This window comes from Amphiura filiformis, chromosome 12, assembly GCF_039555335.1.
Source record: "Amphiura filiformis chromosome 12, Afil_fr2py, whole genome shotgun sequence".
Taxonomy (NCBI): Eukaryota; Metazoa; Echinodermata; class Ophiuroidea; order Amphilepidida; family Amphiuridae; genus Amphiura; species Amphiura filiformis.
Window position 1 is genome coordinate 54,993,062 of NC_092639.1, and position 18,054 is coordinate 55,011,115.

The window sequence follows — 18,054 nt, forward strand, 5'->3', positions numbered from 1 at the left end:
TAGCTCTTTTCTTATCATAAATAACATACCGCTTGTCTTGAGTCACTGTAATTCCAGTGTAGTAACTGGATTCTTTGCTCCTATAATATACATAACGTTTGTTACCAGTGTGTTATTATTTTTTGAGAAAAATGCAAAAATAGTCTCAAATTTATCAAGGGGTGTAGTACCACCTTAAGGTGGCCTAAAACTGGAAAATATGGCTCTTTGTCATCCCACACGCCTTTTTAAACAACAGTTTAATAATACAGTGACTAAATAGTGACTTCAACTTATTTTATAACTTTTTTATTTTCAATGTTATCAACAATTTATGTAACAAGTGACAGTATTAATTATGATAAAATACAAAAAAACATCACATCTACTTGGTATCAAAAACAATGGGGAAAACACAAGACAGGCATGTCAACAACAATTCATTAAGATACGCTACACATTCACATAATAATACAAAACGGTTATCACATTACAACTTGTAATATGTTAAACTGTGTTGGGCTATTCCAATTGAAAACCATACATCCTATGGAAGACACAACCTTAATCTTCCACACAGGGAGTGTGAATGTCAATTGGGGGAGTGTGAATGTCAATTGGGGTTACCTGAATGAGAGACTCCCATTTGACTCCACACTCCCTATGTGGAAGATTCAGGTTGTGTCTGCCATAGGGGGTGTATGAATTTCAACTGGAATAGCCCATTTATCTTGGGACTACACCATAGTGGGAGTGGTTTCAAATACTCACCATCTGTGTCTGCATGGGGCTAATTTTCCCAGCTCATTTTCACCAAACAAGTGAAAATTTCAGTTTTCAAGATGTCAAACTCAATAAAAGTTCAAACATCATGATAAATGTGTGTAAGAATGATAGAAAGTAGTTTGTTGATGCTATTTTAAATTGTGTGAGACAAATTTTGAAGACAAACTTTGGTGCACGGTAGTCAAATTCAGCAACTTCCTTTTTCACTTTTTTAAGAAGTACTTAATTATTTGAAAACTAGAAGTTTTATACAAGTAAATATTTGTTCTAATATGATAACACAAATAGTAAAGCAGCATAATAACAAACAAGTATATTCATCAATCATCATAGAGTCCACAATGGCATACCAGCTAGGGGGAAAGTTGGCCCCAGCTCACAGAGGAAATGCCTTTTTTAACGAACCAAAATTAACTTCATTTTGTGTCATTTTAGCATAAAACATTCTGAGGGTATTTCAAGGAGCGTTTCAGCAGGACAATTTTGAAACATTTTCACCTTGGACACCACTGGCAGTGTTGGGGCATCATCATACTACACAAGGTGTATGTGGACAAGTTTTAACAGTCCAAGTGCGACACAGATGGATGTATTAGAAACACATATTGAATATGTAGCTTTCTATATCCCTCTATGGCATATAAGTCCCAGGTTTAACTGATACAGTTAAGCAAATCAAGGTGAACCTTGTATATTACAGTACTCCACACAACTCCTCATACACCCATCTCATTTGTTCTATTAGTAAATTGTTACGATTCTGGCCAATCTGGTACTCGGATAAAACAGTCTGAATGCTTCTCCTGTCCGTTTGCTGTGGGGTATGATAAGTGTTCCTGGCCAATTGTTTTGTCAACTCTTAAACACCTTTCACCCCATCAGAAAAAACATTACACCAAAGATTTATCCTTCATGTAAAACTGTATAAAATAAGCTGTATAGATTACAATGGGGATTATGAGCATTATTCTGTGCTCTTATGTTAATCGGTGTACACAAAGGATACATCCTGGCACACTTGCCCCAATTTGCCCCCAAAGCAAGTTTCTTGCCAAATTGCAAAACATTATCTTTTTTTTGGAAGTCAAGTGTAACCCAAATAACTTGTCTGATCACAAACACACACCCCTGTTTACATGTTTTAGGTCATGCATTGTTTACAGTGCATTTTTGAGTGCAACTCCTAGGGCATTTTAACCATGGTGTTCTTCAGAACTATATACCTTCACATTTTCATTCTCAACAAGCATGTTCCTACACTCAGCAACAGGTCAACTATTTCAAATTACACTACAGCATGAATTTGGTAACAAATTCATGCTAATAATCCATCAGAAATGTGCTTAATTGAAGACAGCTTAAACAATGTTTACTCAATCCACCACTCCTCATGTTTTTTGTTATTGAAACCACAACTTGAAGAGATCATTTGTGCATTTTTCAACTGCATAGGGAATGCGCTTCATTGTATCTTATCAGGATGAGAGCACTTCAAGTGTATGGCAAACAGCAATCTAGACGTCATCACATCAGGGATACCTAGTAAGATAACTGTTAGCCTTGACATTAACAACATAAAAAATAAAACATTTCCCCAAGCAGTGAGTAAGGGATCATAATACAATTGTTACTTTAATTCCAAAATTTTATGAAAAACATTACATTTTGATATAAAATTGGATCGATTTAGCCCATATTTATTGGTCGAGCTATGAGTTTTAAAACATTGGACGAGACGTAGTCGAGTCCAATATTTTAAAACTCATAGCGAGACCAATAAATATTGGGCGAAAAGCATCCAATTTTATCATTATTGTGTGTTGGATCCAATATTTTCACACACTTGGATTCATCAAAACATAATAATGGGCAAATATTGCTCTGTTGACAAACAACCATCAAAGTCAGGTGGTGGGCGTTGTGCTTTCTCTAAATTCAGTAAATTTCCATCGTCAACCGTGTAATTGAATGGGATTATTTTGAAATTCTAAAACCCTTGAAATATCACAAACAAATAGGCCTATGTTAATAAATAATATAAATACCAGCTAAAACCGTTGAGGTTCGATAATGAATCCCACAAAACTAACCGAGTATATGGAAAATACCATATGGCCGAGCGGTTTTGCCGGCTCTCTCTGACCATCATGCCACTGGCCGCTTGATCAAAGTTTAAACACAGGAGTGGTGGACCGAGCAACTTTCAGAAGAGCACTTTTCAATTATTACCATTTCAAATTCATCAACATAATTAATCATCATACTATCTATTAATCTATAATACTCTAAAAGAACAGTTGAAACTTAAATAAACTATATTTTCTAAATCTTGGGAAAATATTACCTTTTTTAAAGGTTCATTCATATCTAGTCACTGAAAGGGCATTTTACTTTTATGTTTTACTTTTAGGTTGGCCTTTAGTGCCTGCTTCAACAAAATAAGCATTAAGTGGACAAAAATAACTTGATAAAATATTCCAGTTTGAAATGCTTATTTAACAAGCTTTAAAAGCATGCCAAACATGTTATTGCTGCTCTTGCTTTGGTCTTCAAAATTCGATATCTCCTCAAACAAATCCTTTATTTCCTATTGAAATTGACCATGTTGAATGGACTGTATCTTCTTAAAGGGCCTTGGCGACTTAAACTTATTGTATTGTAAAGAGTTGTAAATTTGAGCGACAGGTCTTTAAGTAGTCAACTGACTTACATTTTAAACATTATTTTTGGACAAAAGTCACATAAGTAGGAATGAACATAACTATTTTTCTTCTTGGTGAGTCTGCAACATCAGTGCGCATTTCATTGGGCAACATCAAATTGTGAGCCTAACTCAAAGCGCTGGCGTACACACACAATTGTGAGCCTAACTCAAAGCGCTGGCGTACACACACAATTCGTTTAAAGATGCCAAATAGATGCACATGCGACACAGGTGCCTCAAGGTGTTGACGTCTCATCAAGAAGAAAAATAGTAGGCCTATATGATGTTACAAATGCAGGTAAGTAATCATTTAGTTCATTAGTGTCTGCATATATCCATTCATTACAGTAAATCAATGGGTCTGTGGTACATAGATGGATCTCCGATATTGCATGCAAGAATGCATGTGATATGAATTAAGGTTATTTATGCATGGGGCATGTGCTTACGCACTTCAACATGACATGTACTGTGCACGGATTGAAGTCATGCATATCACAATATCATTCACAGCTACTTTGGAGATATATCTTTCTGTCGCTTAGCCATCCACATGTGCCTACTGCAACAGGTGTATTATGAAACAAAAATTCTATTATATTAAAGATAATGCAAGTTTCTGATTATACATGACATGAGGTATTATATTAAAGCCAAGAATTTTCTGCTTTACAAATGCTAAATTCCGCTTTTCTCCACTTTGTAATTTTAGCACATTTTTTGCAGCCCGGCCAATGTGACGATCATTGCGATGTTGCAAAGTTGGGATGGGTGATTGGGTATCATGGCTGCAATGGGAGGTAGGACAGACGTTGTACGGTAAATCTATGACGGATTTTACTTTAATTTGATGAATTTTGAAGACCCATTTCATTTAGTATTTTATTTCTTTCTTTTCAATTGTATTTTTTTTTTTTCTAGGTAATTTTTGCTTATTTAAAAAAAAATTTTCTCAGAAATGCGTTTTCGCTTTACCTCCGAATTCCACAATTTTCGCGGAATTTCTGCAACGCGGAGAATTCTTGGCTTTATATTATATGAGTTAAGAAAATCAGCATTAGGCAAAACAAATAGTTTGCTTGTCCTTCACCAACCGACCTTATTTTGAAAATCAAGAAAAAAGTTTTAATGTATAAAAAGAAAACATACCTTAATTTGGAAAATTACAGTAAAAGTTGATTTTTCTCTCAGAGGTTTAACATCCTGAATTATACAAACAAAGAAGGCCTGTAGAGGACAATCAAACAATATTTTATCCCTTATAAATGCCAACCCAAGTACTCACTCAAACCTTAAGTATAAGCGTACAAACCAAGAGTAATGCCATACCATGTGTAAGCAAAACTTCTTTTTTGAGGTTGTTACAAAATAAAAATACTGATTACATTTCTTGTATATTCTCGACTCTATTATGTATTGCTCTTTAGCAGTATTCGCCGGCGAAGTGATGTAATAATTGGATTAACTACCAAAGCTATAGGGTAAAACAATTTTTGAATATACCGCACTTCACTAGTACGTTCACGCAGTACCTCTGCATTGAACCATATCATGCATCATGCTGATCACTCACACCTGTAAGATCTTTGAAAAGAACGTTATTGTATTCAATCTATAATTGCAGACATGCACAGGTGATGAGTGCAACCTGCTTGTAGTGCAGTGCGATATATTATACAATTTTTTACCCTATTGTTATGGTAGTTAATCTGATTATTACATCACTTTGCCAGTGAATAGGGTGATTGCACGAAAGGTCATTAGTTCAAATCATCCTCCAGAAGACATGCAAATGCACAGAGTATTAAAGAATCAATACCACTTTAACAGATGATTGGTTTTGTACTCTATGGATTTGTATATCTTCTGGAGGACGATTTGAACTAATGACCTTCCGTGCAACCGCCCTATTGTAACTAAAATTGTCCACTAGGCTTCCTGAGGCAGTGATATCAGTTCTTTGTTGCAGTGATTTCACCCGTGTCCACATGCACTGCCTTTAATTTGATCGCGTGTGTAAACATTCCAGTAGTTTCAAATCAGTGCACACAATTTCATATTGCACGCACTAACATCTCTAACTTAAGGAAGCCAAATAAACAATAGTAACGGTCCGTTCATACTATACTGCAATTGCTTTGTGATGCGGTGCGTTGCCGATATATCGATTATTAACTACTCAGTGCATTTCCTACTTAAAATGTATTTAACTTATAATTGCGATACCGCAATGCAGTATTTTGCAGTATAATGCAGTGCGGCAATGCACCTCACCGCAAAGCAATTGCGGCGTAGTATAAACGGACTTGAACATTTTGTATAGCTTCAATGTTTTTAGTTTATGCAAATATAAACAGTTGAACATGGCAACATGCAATAGGAATTATATTTGTGCTGATCATATCATGGCTAGTGTATTTCACAAAGCCTTGATGCTATCTTTCTTATGCCTGATTTACAAACACAAACCCCTATAAATCAATAGTAAGATTGATTGCAAGTCCCTGGGCCAAGAGACATTCACTTCAAAAAGTGATTTTTAAGTAGTATCAATGCAAAAAAAACCCCACCAGTTCATTACATAATTGAGGAATTCATAAGTTTTATGCAGAAAAGTGGAGTACACTTATGGTAAATTATATGGAAGAAAAAACATTGAGAAGTCCATCAGCCAGCTTTGGACCCATATACATTCTAAACATTTGATTATAAAACAAGATATAAAATTTCATTTCATGAACCAAAAAATATTGGATTCCAAATGTTTGAATTGTTTCAAATTTTGCCCAATTTTGTGCCTAATTTTGCATTTTTCTCAAAAATTACAGCGCATTGGGCACAAGTAAGATACCGTATGTATATTATAGGGGCAAGGAATACAACTACTGCACTGGAAATTTTATTTCAGCACAGACAACAGTTGTGGAGTTACAGTCAAAAATGAGGGAAACCACTATTTGATCAATAAATCAATAACTACTTGCTTTGAGTTGCTGAATTTTCAGTACAGTAGTTGTAGTCCTCGCCCCTATAATATACATATCTTACTTGTCACCAATGTGATATAATTTTTGAGAAAAATGCAAAAATAGGCAAAAAATTGGACAGGGTGTAGTACCCCCTTAAATTCAAAAGTTCTAGTACATTTAAAGCAAGTAAACATAAAATGTATCTACATTGTATTTACCAGATTGCATTATTCCCAAATCTGCAAGAATTCACAATTATATCAGGTGTGATTCCTTATGTTAGTCTTCTACCTGTGTAGCATACAATACATTCCAAAAATTGCCCTGCGTGTATAAATGTTTAGTGAAATTGGGAGTGTACATGCCCAACTGTTAAAATAATGTGACTGTCCACCACAAATGAGCCCAGAAGTTGGCCCTTTGTAAAATTGAGATTTTTACAGATTTGGAAAGATCATACATGAAGCTTCAAAATGAAACTTCAACCAACTTTGTACGATATCCTGAAATGCAGTTACATTGAAGAAAACTGCATTTAAAGTTATCAAAATTCTATTATTTCAGTTGAAACCAATTCCATAAAATTATATTTTTTTGTAAAGCTGTGTAACTTTGTAGCTGTATAAGAGAAGTATGAAATATTTCAAATCTGTGAAAATCTAATTTGAATATTTTGCACTGTAGCTCTAAATCAATTTTGAAGACTTCTAGGCTCATTTCGTGGTGGATCGTCACATATTGTATTGTAAATTTATGCTACCAATACTATGTGTTTTGTTTTGAAATAAATTGATGTTAGAATCACAAGCACATAAGATTAATTTATCACTTTATAATTCTGGGGCTCCATGCATGAACCTGATATCCCACAATTTTTGAGTTAGAGTCATGGACGTGCAGAGTAACACTATCAGCCTGGATAACCAAACTTTTTAGTTATACAGAGCAGTATTCTTTTTCTCAAATAGGTTTATGCACCGAGTAAAAACTCTGGGATATCAGGTCCATGCATGGGGTTACAGATATTATATCACTGGTCCCTATTTGATATTACCACACAGATATTGCAATTTGACCAATGACCAACAGATTGCGTTTTAATACTTCGGAAAAAATTGTTTGAAGTTCATTGGTAAAAATATGAATAGCTAAGTGTTTGCAAGTTCAACTGATGTATAATTTCAGCCTTTGGTCTAAAAACTGCCTCTTTACCATCTTTACACTTCCTAGTCCATGTCCCCATTATGCTGACATCATAGGTATATGCCCTTATATGCTCTTACTTGTGAGATATTTATCTATGTTATTACTTTTGTCCACATCTAAATGTCCACTCCCATCATCAAATTACAGCATATAGACCACTTGATATGTCATTGCCTGGCAGGTTGACATGCCATTGCCCGGCAGTATGCGCATGAATTATGGCAATTTCCATTGTTCTTTGCCCTGGGCATATGCATTTTAATTTTTTTAATCGCCCACCACATTTCATATAGTCAAGAAAACCATTAAACAGTGTAGCGGTTCATTCAAGCATATCGATAGACCAGTCCCTAGCCTTTGTTGAAGTGGTTTATACAGCATATCAGGGTTATAGTCCACTTGGCTAAATAAGTTGGCTTCCTGGGGGCAGTGATATCAGTACTTTGTCGCTGTTACTTTGCATGTGTAAAGATAAACTGCTTTGAATTGTGCATGTAAACATGCCGGATCTTCGAGTCATTGCACGGTGACCCAATTTAGTACAGCCCCCACTGGAGCATGCACTTGACTAAAGTAGTTGATAACAACCCCATTTGTGAGTCACCAATTATTGATCGGGTACAAATTAATATCACACTACTATTACTGCATCTTGTTTTCAATTCTTCTACGAATACACTATATCTAGCTAAACCTTTTCTCAAAGAACAGCTTAACAAAAATGCTAAACAAAAACAAACAAACCTATGATTTATAGGTACAGCACATTGCAACGTATCAAGTAATACTACGGCCCTACCTGCGGGCCACATGCATGTCAATGCAGCATTTGTATATACACAATATATTTATATATATATAATAGTAGTTCATGGAATACTGGCAGCCCAAAATATTTCATCAAAATCATCCCACATGATGTGTCTCTCTTCAATCATCAATATCATCCTCCATTATATTCACAAGTTCAACACTTGTTGAACACAAGTTGAACACAGAGTTACCTCCAACACATCCACAATAAATTTAATTTCCGCCACAAACTGGAAGAAAATGCCGATTGTCTTTGCAATCATTTGTTCAGTTTCACCAGCATCAATATAATATATACCACGATTTGTGGAAGTAGACCATCTTGTCATAATTATATCTTGTTCAAAGAGCAAGTTCATAAAATTGATGCTAGGCTCACGTCTCACTTCTGGTTATTTTTCTTTCCCCGTTTGTATGACGGTACTGGTCCATAGTATGTGTCAGCTGAAACAACAAAAAAACATGGTAAATCAGTTTGAGTTTAGTTGCTTATTTTTGATGCACTATTTAGGTATGTCCACGATAAGTTAAGTATTAGGCATTGATAATAATGTTATTATCGTCTATCGCGATAAATTTTCATTATCGCGCTCACGATAATTGTTTGAAAGGCCATAATATTTTGATGGTAAAAATGTGTCTTCAATTGAAAACCGAAAAGCAGGCAGACACAGAAGACGATACCGAGAGTGACCAACCCGCCAATGGCATATACCAGCAATAGTGCCACCTGATACAGACTAACAATATTTAACAATATTTTCATGTTTTTTTGAAACAGAAACTTGGTCAAATAAAATGTTTTTAAGCTTCCCTCATTATCGATTATCGCAATAAATTCTGCTGGCGATATTCGATATTGAAAAAGTGGCGATGAACATGCATACACTGTATTCAACCTGTTGCCTGGGTGTTAGTAAACTCATTTACAGCCATATTGTAATATTTCCATAAAAATAGATTTGTATTTCTTTTTCACAAAATGTTGGTCTTTACTGTCAGAAATGTCTCCTTTTAATTTTGAGCCAAACAAAACAAAGAAACTTGCAATTTACTCTTATGCGCTTCACCCAGTCGATTAAGAATAAGGACAGTCCTGGTGATGTCGTCGGTCGCAACACATAGTGGCGTACATGCAGGAAAAATGCAAAATGTGTTTCCGAGAAAAACATGTTTAAAGGATATGCTACTATTAAATAACATAGTCAGTACTCCTCCAATACAGGGTTCCCGCACGAAGCCTTTAAAATTCAAGGACTTTCAAGGCCCAAAAGCATGATTTTCAAGGACTAACCACAACACAAAAAGTTGATACACTAGATCCATTAATTCAGTATTAATTAAAGTGACAGTTCCTCTCCACTCCCAAAATTTTGTCAAAATTATACTTTATGTAAAATTCCAATTTTCAAGGACTTTCAAGGACCTTGTGCAAATTTCCAAGACTTTCAAGGCATTGAAAAGTTGTTTCCAAATTCAAGGACTTTCAAGGACCGTGGGAACCCTGCCAATATTATCTCTCAGTGGACCAATTCCATTCAAAATTGAAGTCAAAGGATTTAACTATTACACTGCAACTTAAAAGGGCATTTCATGATCCACAGCCTTATCCCCCCCAATTTTCTCAAAAAAAGTTGAGATTTTTATACCACTGGAAACCTCTGGCTACATAATGTTTATGTATCAAAAATTTCTTGCAGATTAATTCGTTTAGCAAAAATATCGTCAAATTTGAATTTCGTTCTGGTATACCAGAATGAAATTACAACAGTGGCTTATGGAGCAGTGTAATACACATAATCATGCATAACTCGCAAACGCAAAATCGGAATCAAAGATTTTTTCATGGATATCTACTGAAAAATGCCATAAAAAGAGGATGCTAGGATCACAAAATACTTTAAATAGTTAAAAAAGAATAACTTTAACAGGATGTGTAACGGAAGATTTGGGTATTTTGGCATGTTTTTGCATGTACGACACTATGTGAAACGAAGCATATTGCGATTTCCAAATGTATGTATCATACTACTGTGCATGTATTCGAAATCACTCTCATATAGCAGGATTTTGTAAGCAAGTATTTATCTATTTAAATTCAACTTAATTCTTAATGGCAGAAAGTCATGGGGAAAAATAAATGTGATTTCCAACAACTTCATATCAGAATTTTGTCAGGGACGACTATTGAAAAATTATATTTTATCCCCAAGTGGTATAATTTTTTTTTTGCGGCACTAAAAGACGGGGACAGGCGGGTTACCGGAAACCTGAATTTATTTTATTTTGGCCCAATTTAGCAATTGCAATGGCCTTCAGATGTCAGTTTTTAGTTTAGTCACATCATAATGGCATGATGGAAATTTCAGCAATTCACTCACTTTTTCATTGAAAAAACCATGGGGGTCATTTTTTATGATGGAGCATTTACTAGGAACAATAGTAAAATTGAAAACTGAAAAAAGAAAATGACACTTACAAGTACTTTTCCCAACTGATCTAGTGCTACGTTTTCTAGTGTTGGGAGCATCTGGTGATGGGTCTCTCTCTCCTCTGCGGCTGCTCCTTGTTGACAGCGATGTTTCATCTCTATCTCTGCTTCTCAGTGAAAATTCCGCTGGCGACCTCCTCTCCGGAGCGCTTCCTTTCTCAGTTGACTCTGGTCTCTGCCGAAGTGTCCTTGTTGGTCGCTCATGCTCCTTATCTGACGCACCTTGTAGTTGCACCTTTTTCTGAGTCCGCTTTGGTAGTACTGCTTCCGCTGGATGATCTTGTTCTGACGTGGTGGGATGTTATGGATTCACTCTCCTTCTTTGAACTATCTGTTCTGGACTCTGTAGACCTTCTTACTCCTGGAGATTTCAGTGTCTGTGGTTTAAGGGTTGAATCTTGCTTTTGACCGACATTAGGGGATGCACTACGTAATGACTGACTAGGGGGTTGATCATTTGTTTGAAGTCTTGAATCTTCTTTTTGCTGTTTGGAAGGTCTATCATCTTCTGTATCTCCGCTGTGAGATCTCTTTCGAAATCTAGTATCAATTTCAGACATTGCTAACTGTGAAGTCTCATGAGTTGTTGTGCTAATAGAACCTGTAGGCACTTCAGATTCAGGTTTGGCAGGTAAATGCGATTTACTTCGGTAGAAATCAGACACGGAAACACCTGCTCCGGGTCCACCTGTGGCTTCACTGGACACAGCTGGAAAAGACGGTACAGGTTGTTGGGTCTCCCCTGGTAACTTCTGCATAGGTCTGATTGCACTTGCTGGTCTGGCCACTATAGGTTCTAGTGGTATGGTTGATACGTCTGTAGCACTCTGTGGAATTTGTTTATCCTTTGGTAAGGAAATCGTCACTTGTGATGGCTTATTTGCTAACTCTTTTGGAGAATAATCTAGACTTGGCAGTGTTGACTTCAGGCTGGTGGGCATCGGGGACGGTATCTGAGGCTTAAGTACCGGAGCAGATGAAAGCATGGATGGTTTTGTAATATAACTTTGCGACGTATTGGTTGAAGAGGCTGTTGATGGCTTTGGTACACTCATAATACTTTGAGGTACCAGCTTGGGTGGCTCTCCTGGTGATCTTGGCGACTTGGGAGCTGACATCGATTTGACCCTCAACGTATCAGGCTGCTGTTGCAATTTAGGAAGTGTCGGAGCAACATCCTGAAGATCACCTGGAGCTGCAGCAGGTACATCTGAACTTTGTGGAATATCATTTTCATTAGGTTTAGCAGCCACACTTTGACTTGAACTCTGTTTCAATGCTTCTATCGCTGTGTCCGATGGTGATGGAATCATCTGAGTGTCAACTTGAGCCGCTCCGGATGTTGCATTCTGCTGTGCTCCACCCGAGATTGGATCCATATCTTCCAACATTCCAGGAAGACCTTGCGAATTATCCAAGACTGGTGAGATGCTAGGTATGACACAAGTACCGCTTGCAGCAGTCTTTGCCATAGAACTAAGAAGGGCACTAGCACTGGAGAATCCTGATCCGGTCCCTGGGGACACATTGCCAGATGGAGAGATACTTTGTCCTGGAGGGCCTGCTTCTGGAGAGTGTTTGCCTTCACTTGCACTTGGTAATGATGTTGAATCTGTAGAGACTGAGCTTGCCGTTGGAGCCGTTGAAGGAATGTGGTGCTGCGTTGCAACAGGAGAAACATTACCAATGTTAGAGATTAACTGTTTAGTCATACTCAGCCGTGATCCTTGAGCAACTGCTGTCCCTGTTTCATGTTGTTGCACATTTATCTGGCCTTGCAAACTGGTAGGAACAGGTGCTGTCCTCACTTGTGGGTTTGAAGAAGAAGAAGACACTGCTGAGTAGTATGCCCTGGATGCTTCCGGAATACTCTGATTGACACTGTGTGTAGCAATACTTGAGTAGGCCATGGTAGTAGAAGTGCTGGACTGAAGGTTTGTTACTGGATGTGTTGCAGATGCAGTAGTAGAAGGTCCAGTGTTACCACTGCCTTCGGATAGGCTGGTTGGTGAAGTACCTCCAAATGGTCCAGAAATTGTGTCCTTAATCGCAGACGTCAGCAGAGGAAGGATTGGAGCCTTGGGTTTGGGCGCAGGTCCCTCTGCACTTCCTAACAGAGCCATAATAGCTTTTGGATCTTTCACTGCTGTATGCAACCCTGGACCTGAGGGCATTTGTTGTTGCTGAATACTGGTAGGAGCAGCACTCGCTGGTGCCCGTGTGGATGGCGCTGGATGTGCTGTTGACACATTGGGTATAGTACTTGCATTTTGCTGCTGTTGCATTCCTGTTACCGGACATGTGCCTGTGGCAACTCCTTCCCTTGCACCTTGAATTTTGCCTTTCATAGGACATGCATCTGGGTGAATTTCACTAAGCAATGCTTTCAACCTTGAATCGTCGTCTTTCTTGCTGTCCTCAGTTTGTTTCTGCTGTTGTAATTGAAGTTGTTGCTGTTGTAGTAGATGTTGCTGCTGTAGCTGATGTAGCTGCTGCTGCTGTAGCTGTTGCTGCAGAGCGGCTTCTCCCTTAGGCGATCCAGAGCGTGCTTTTTTAGGCTGCTGCTGCGTAGTAAGTTTATGCATGAATGATATCCCATCTGCAGTGAGCGCTCTGGGTGCTGTACCAGAGCTGATAGACCTCTGGATGTCTACACCCATGAAAGCTAACCTTTGAATATCTTGAGCAAAGGTTTCAGCATCTGGCAGGGGCGGTACGGACTGCAGACCCTGGTGAGAAGGGTTAGGAATTCTCACTTCCGGTAGTTTTGGTGCATGGCCTGGTTGTGCTACTTGTTGGTGCTGTAATTCAACCTGCTGGCCTTGCTGCAACATAGATGGTGTTATACCAGTTAGAGATTGAAATGATTCACCCAAGCTTGCATTATTAGTTACATGATCAACTGTAACAGCTTTCCCAAATTGTTCTGGTTTGGGTGTGGGCAGCAACTGGCCATCCATTTGCATGCCAGGATGAAAGCTAGGTCTCTGTGAGTTCATTTTTGGATCAAAAGCAGTAGTTGCACTTGAGGTCATCTGCATGGCTTGCTGATTCATTATTCCTGTTTCCGGATGTTGCAGCTGCTGTTGCTGCAGCTGCTGTAGCTGTTGTTGCTGTAACTGTTGTAGCTGTTGCTGCATATGAACACTAGTTGGAATGTGAGGTGCAGAAGTACTTGATGGGAATGATGCTGAAACAACTGGAGAAGCCTGCTTTCTGCTACCAGCTTGTGCATTTGGATGGCTAAGATATGCAGCATGGTTACTTGTTGTAGGCACCATGCCAGGAGTAACTCCATATGGGAATGACTGTGGATGGGACAACTGCATAGGTCCAGTGTGCTGGCTTTGTGGTGATGGAGTTCCTCTTGGTGATGCACCTCTAGGTGATCTAGGTGAGGCCACTCTTGGGGAAGACGACCTTGATGACGGTCCTTTTGGAGCTGGCGAAGGAATTCTTGGTGAACCTGTCCTTGGCGAAGCAGGTGAAGCTGCTCCCCTTGGTGATGGTATTCTTGGTGATGCTACTCTGGCAGCACCAGGTGATGCTCTTCCAACGGTAGGCTTCGATAGGAGCTCCTCATGTGGACCCGAATCTCGCCGTGCTTCCATGGCAATTTTGGCTGCAGCAGCCATAACGTCTCGTTCTTCCTCAGTCATACTTGCAAGTGCCGTTTCTTCATCAAAGGATGGATCATTTGCATCTGGTAATCCTTCAAGTTGTTCATGCAACAGTGCTCTCTGCTGTGCGGACTCTCTCCCACCGCTACCCACGGCCTCGACCTCTGCCCCTCCCTCTTGGTGGTCTTTCTGGTTTGGTGAAGGTAGTGACAGGAATGGTTCCTCCTTGGAACATACTTGCAGTGGCACCTTGGAATTGACTCTGCATTCCACCAACCTGAGATGGCTGGTCACCAGGTGGCTTTGTACTTGTAGTCATAGTTGATCCAGGTGTGCCAGGCCTGGTTGTGGCACTCTGTTGTAACATTTCTGCGGATGATGGCGAATGACCCAAAACAGGTTGCTGAGGTCCTTGTGTACTAGTGGTGGTGGGTTGGCTTGTGCCAGTAGTTAGTGGTCTTACTGGATGGTCCATACCTGCTTGCATTGCCATATGAGTGAGGTTTGCAAGCTGCTGTTGCTGTTGATGTAGTGGCCCTGAAAGAGCTGTCACAACTTTGGGTTTAGTACTTGATGGTGGTGCAGTGGTTGTTGTTGTTGCACTAAGTGTAGATGGCTGATTTGACTGCTGGCTGGTTTGGGCTTGTGCCGATGACACATTAGGTTGTGTGGTCATCTGCCCTGCTTGAGACTGTGGCGGTCTGGGATAGTTTGGCGGTTGACTGGCCTGAGACGTCATCTGTCCCATTTGAGCTGTTGATATTTGACCTGGTATTTTACTCATTTGTGTCGACATTTGACCTGCTTGAGTTGACATCTGCCCTGGAATTTGACCTGCTTGAGTAGACATCTGACCTGGTATTTGACCTGCTTGGGTGGCCATCTGTCCAGCTTGGGTTGACATTAATCCACCTTGAGATACCATCTGACCTGACACTTGCTTGGCGCGGGTTGTGGTAAGTCCCGCCTGAGTTGACATTTGACCTAGCATCTGACCTGCTTGACTTGTCATCTGCCCTTGATGCTGTTGCATTTGACCAAAATTAGCAGCCATTTGTTCAAACTGGGCTATTTGATTGCCTGCTTGACTGTTTGGAGGTCTACCCTGCATCTGATTCAGCTGTGCTTGCATCATTTGATTTGGTGTCTGGAACCTTTGCCCAGATTGAGAAGGAAACCTCTGACCTGTCTGAGCCATCCTCTGATGTGGTGATTGAAGAGCCATCTGTCTGATCATTTGCCCTGGATTCATGCCCATCTGACCTGCTGCTTGTTGAAAGTGCCCTTGATTTCCATACGGAGACTGCATTCGGTTGGCCTGACCTTGATGATGTAACCGTTGCCCCGTAAACTGCATCCTTTGTTGTCCCATCTGCATCTGGTTGCCCTGAGGATTCATCTTTTGCCCCATATGGGATCCCATCGGCCCTCCAAGTGCCATCATAGGATTTTGCTGCTGCTGTTGCTGCTGCTGCTGTTGCTGCTGCTGCTGTTGCTGCTGCTGCTGCTGCTGCAACATCTGATTCATTTGAGGTGATCTTTGACCATGCTGCAACATGATCTGATTCTGGTGCATTTGCTGCATTTGATTTGAATGTTGAGGCATCTGGAATCTTTGTGGTGGCACTCTCTGACCCAACTGCATCATCTGCTGCTGCCCTGGGTGTCCAGCCACCTGGCCAGCTTGTGACATGGCTTGCATTGGATACCTCTGTATTTGTGATGGATGCATTCCGCCCTGCTGATTCGGTATTCCTTGTTGAACTGCAGCAGCCATCTGCCCTTGTTGTTGCTGCATACCCTGTTGCGACATTCCCGGATGTCCAGCTTGCTGCTGCTGCTGGCCTGGGTGGTTAGGCATCTGTCCTGCAAGTGCTTGCAGTCCTGCTTGAGTCTGAACTAGATTTGCTTGAGACATCATTGCAAGTGCCTGTGTCGAGACCTGCTGTGCTTGAGATAACTGTGCCCCAGCCATTCCTGCCTGAGGATGGAGTTGCTGCTGTGTACTCATTTGTGCTTGTGTCATTTGAGACGTGGCTAACATATTTGCCTGTGATGACTGCATTAGGGCAGCTTGGCTGGTCATTGAGGCCTGAGTGGTCATCGCAGACTGACTGGTCATCGGTGACTTACTTGTCATCGGAGACTGGCTGGTCATTAGCGATTGGCTGGTCATAGGAGACTGTGGAAGGCTACCAGGTTGCGGGGCACTTCTTGATGGTTGCTGCAAACTTGCACTAGTAGCCGGCTGAGTCATCTGCTGTTGGTGTGATACTGGGGTTCCTGGTTGACTTGATGCCTGTGTTACTTGCTGCCCTGGTGGAAGCCCTTGTTTGGGCTGTCCCCCTATCTGTTCTGATTGTAGTTGTCCTAATTGCCCTGGTTGTCCCCCTGTCTGTTGTTGCTGTTGACCAGGCTGACTGAGTTGTTGTTGCTGACCTGGCTGACTGAGCTGTTGTTGCTGACCTGGGTGACTGAGCTGTTGCTGACCTGGGTGACTGAGTCGCTGCTGTCCAGCTTGTGGTGCCGATAGTAGACCTTGCTGCTGCTGCTGTTGTCCTGGGAGGCTCCCAGGTTGTCTTGGTTGTGTCCCAAGCTGTCCTGGCTGTGTTCCAGGCTGTCCTGGCTGTGTCCCAGGCTGTCCTGGTTGTGTCCCAGGTTGTCCTGGATGTGTCCCAGGCTGTCCTGGTTGTGTCCCAGGCTGTCCTGGATGTGTCCCAGGCTGTCCTTGTTGTGTCCCAGGCTGTCCTGGACGTGTCCCAGGCTGTCCTTGTTGTGTCCCAGGCTGTCCTGGCTGTGTCCCGGTGCCCCTGGCACACGTTGTCCAGAGTGTGTCACTTGTGTTATTGCCTGCTGTCCTGCAATTGCCTGCTGCACTTGTAGCTGTTGATTTGGATTCATTGACATCAGTTGTGTCATTGCTAAACTTAAACTCACATTAGGTAGTGTCACATTGGGGTTCAGTATGGATGACACTGTGGACAAAATGGCTGCCTCTGTAAGTGGTTGTCCATTTATGTCTTGTAAATGTCCATTCTGCGATGCCATTGTCGTGGTGGCAGTGTTGATACCTTTACCAGCTTGATTCACAAAGGGAAACTGTGTAGTGGTGATTTCATTCTGCAGCAGGTTCACCAAAAGCGGACTCGTAAGAGCTACGTCCGGCTTTCGTTGCTGCAGCTGCATCAGGGATATCTGCGCTTGCTGGAGAGGCGTCGGTGTCTGCCCTGTGCTTTGCAAATGTCTCTGAAGTTGATGTATATCAACAAACGGGAACTGACTACCCTGTGGCATTGCGCCTGGAACCGTAGTAGCAGCCGTGTGTGGCACAGATGCTGGCGAAATATTTGGACTAATGGGATTATTCGCAAGACTTGGTGGGAGTGACAGATCGGGCGCTTTGGGGAAATTGTCGGCTCCAGGATCTTCTAATATGTGGGGAAGCTGTGGCACATCAGGGACAGGCAGCAATGGCTGACCCATTGG

The 18,054-nt window shown here is 40.7% G+C and overlaps 1 protein-coding gene and 1 long non-coding RNA gene across 3 annotated transcripts; both read right to left on the reverse strand.

Moving 5' to 3' along the window:
* Positions 1-376: 376 nt before the first annotated feature.
* LOC140166435 (uncharacterized) lies at positions 377-11,160 on the reverse strand. 2 transcript variants are annotated; one of them, XR_011860861.1, is made up of 3 exons: positions 10,937-11,160; positions 3,632-8,901; positions 377-3,593 (listed from the first exon to the last, which is right to left on the reverse strand). It is a non-coding gene; the product is annotated as an uncharacterized lncRNA (long non-coding RNA). The 2 variants fall into 2 exon arrangements; XR_011860860.1 differs by having other exon boundaries at positions 377-8,901.
* Positions 11,161-14,713: 3,553 nt separating this feature from the next.
* Positions 14,714-18,051, reverse strand: LOC140166922 (uncharacterized). The gene is made up of 2 exons (XM_072190407.1): positions 17,640-18,051; positions 14,714-17,451 (listed from the first exon to the last, which is right to left on the reverse strand). Exons 1-2 carry the CDS (start codon positions 18,049-18,051, stop codon positions 14,714-14,716), a joined length of 3,150 nt encoding a protein of 1,049 aa, XP_072046508.1.
* Between the last annotated feature and the right edge of the window lie 3 nt (positions 18,052-18,054).

What these genes read in the sequence shown, in the direction of transcription:
- LOC140166922 (XM_072190407.1), bottom strand. Translation starts at nt 18,051, where the DNA reads ATGGGTCAGCCATTGCTGCCTGTCCCTGATGTGCCACAGCTTCCCCAC. An exon ending in TGTGAATCAAGCTGGTAAAG is followed by an intron (nt 17,452 to 17,639) that starts GTATCAACACTG and finishes CCAAATCAACAG; the next exon opens with CTACAAGTGCAGCAGGCAAT.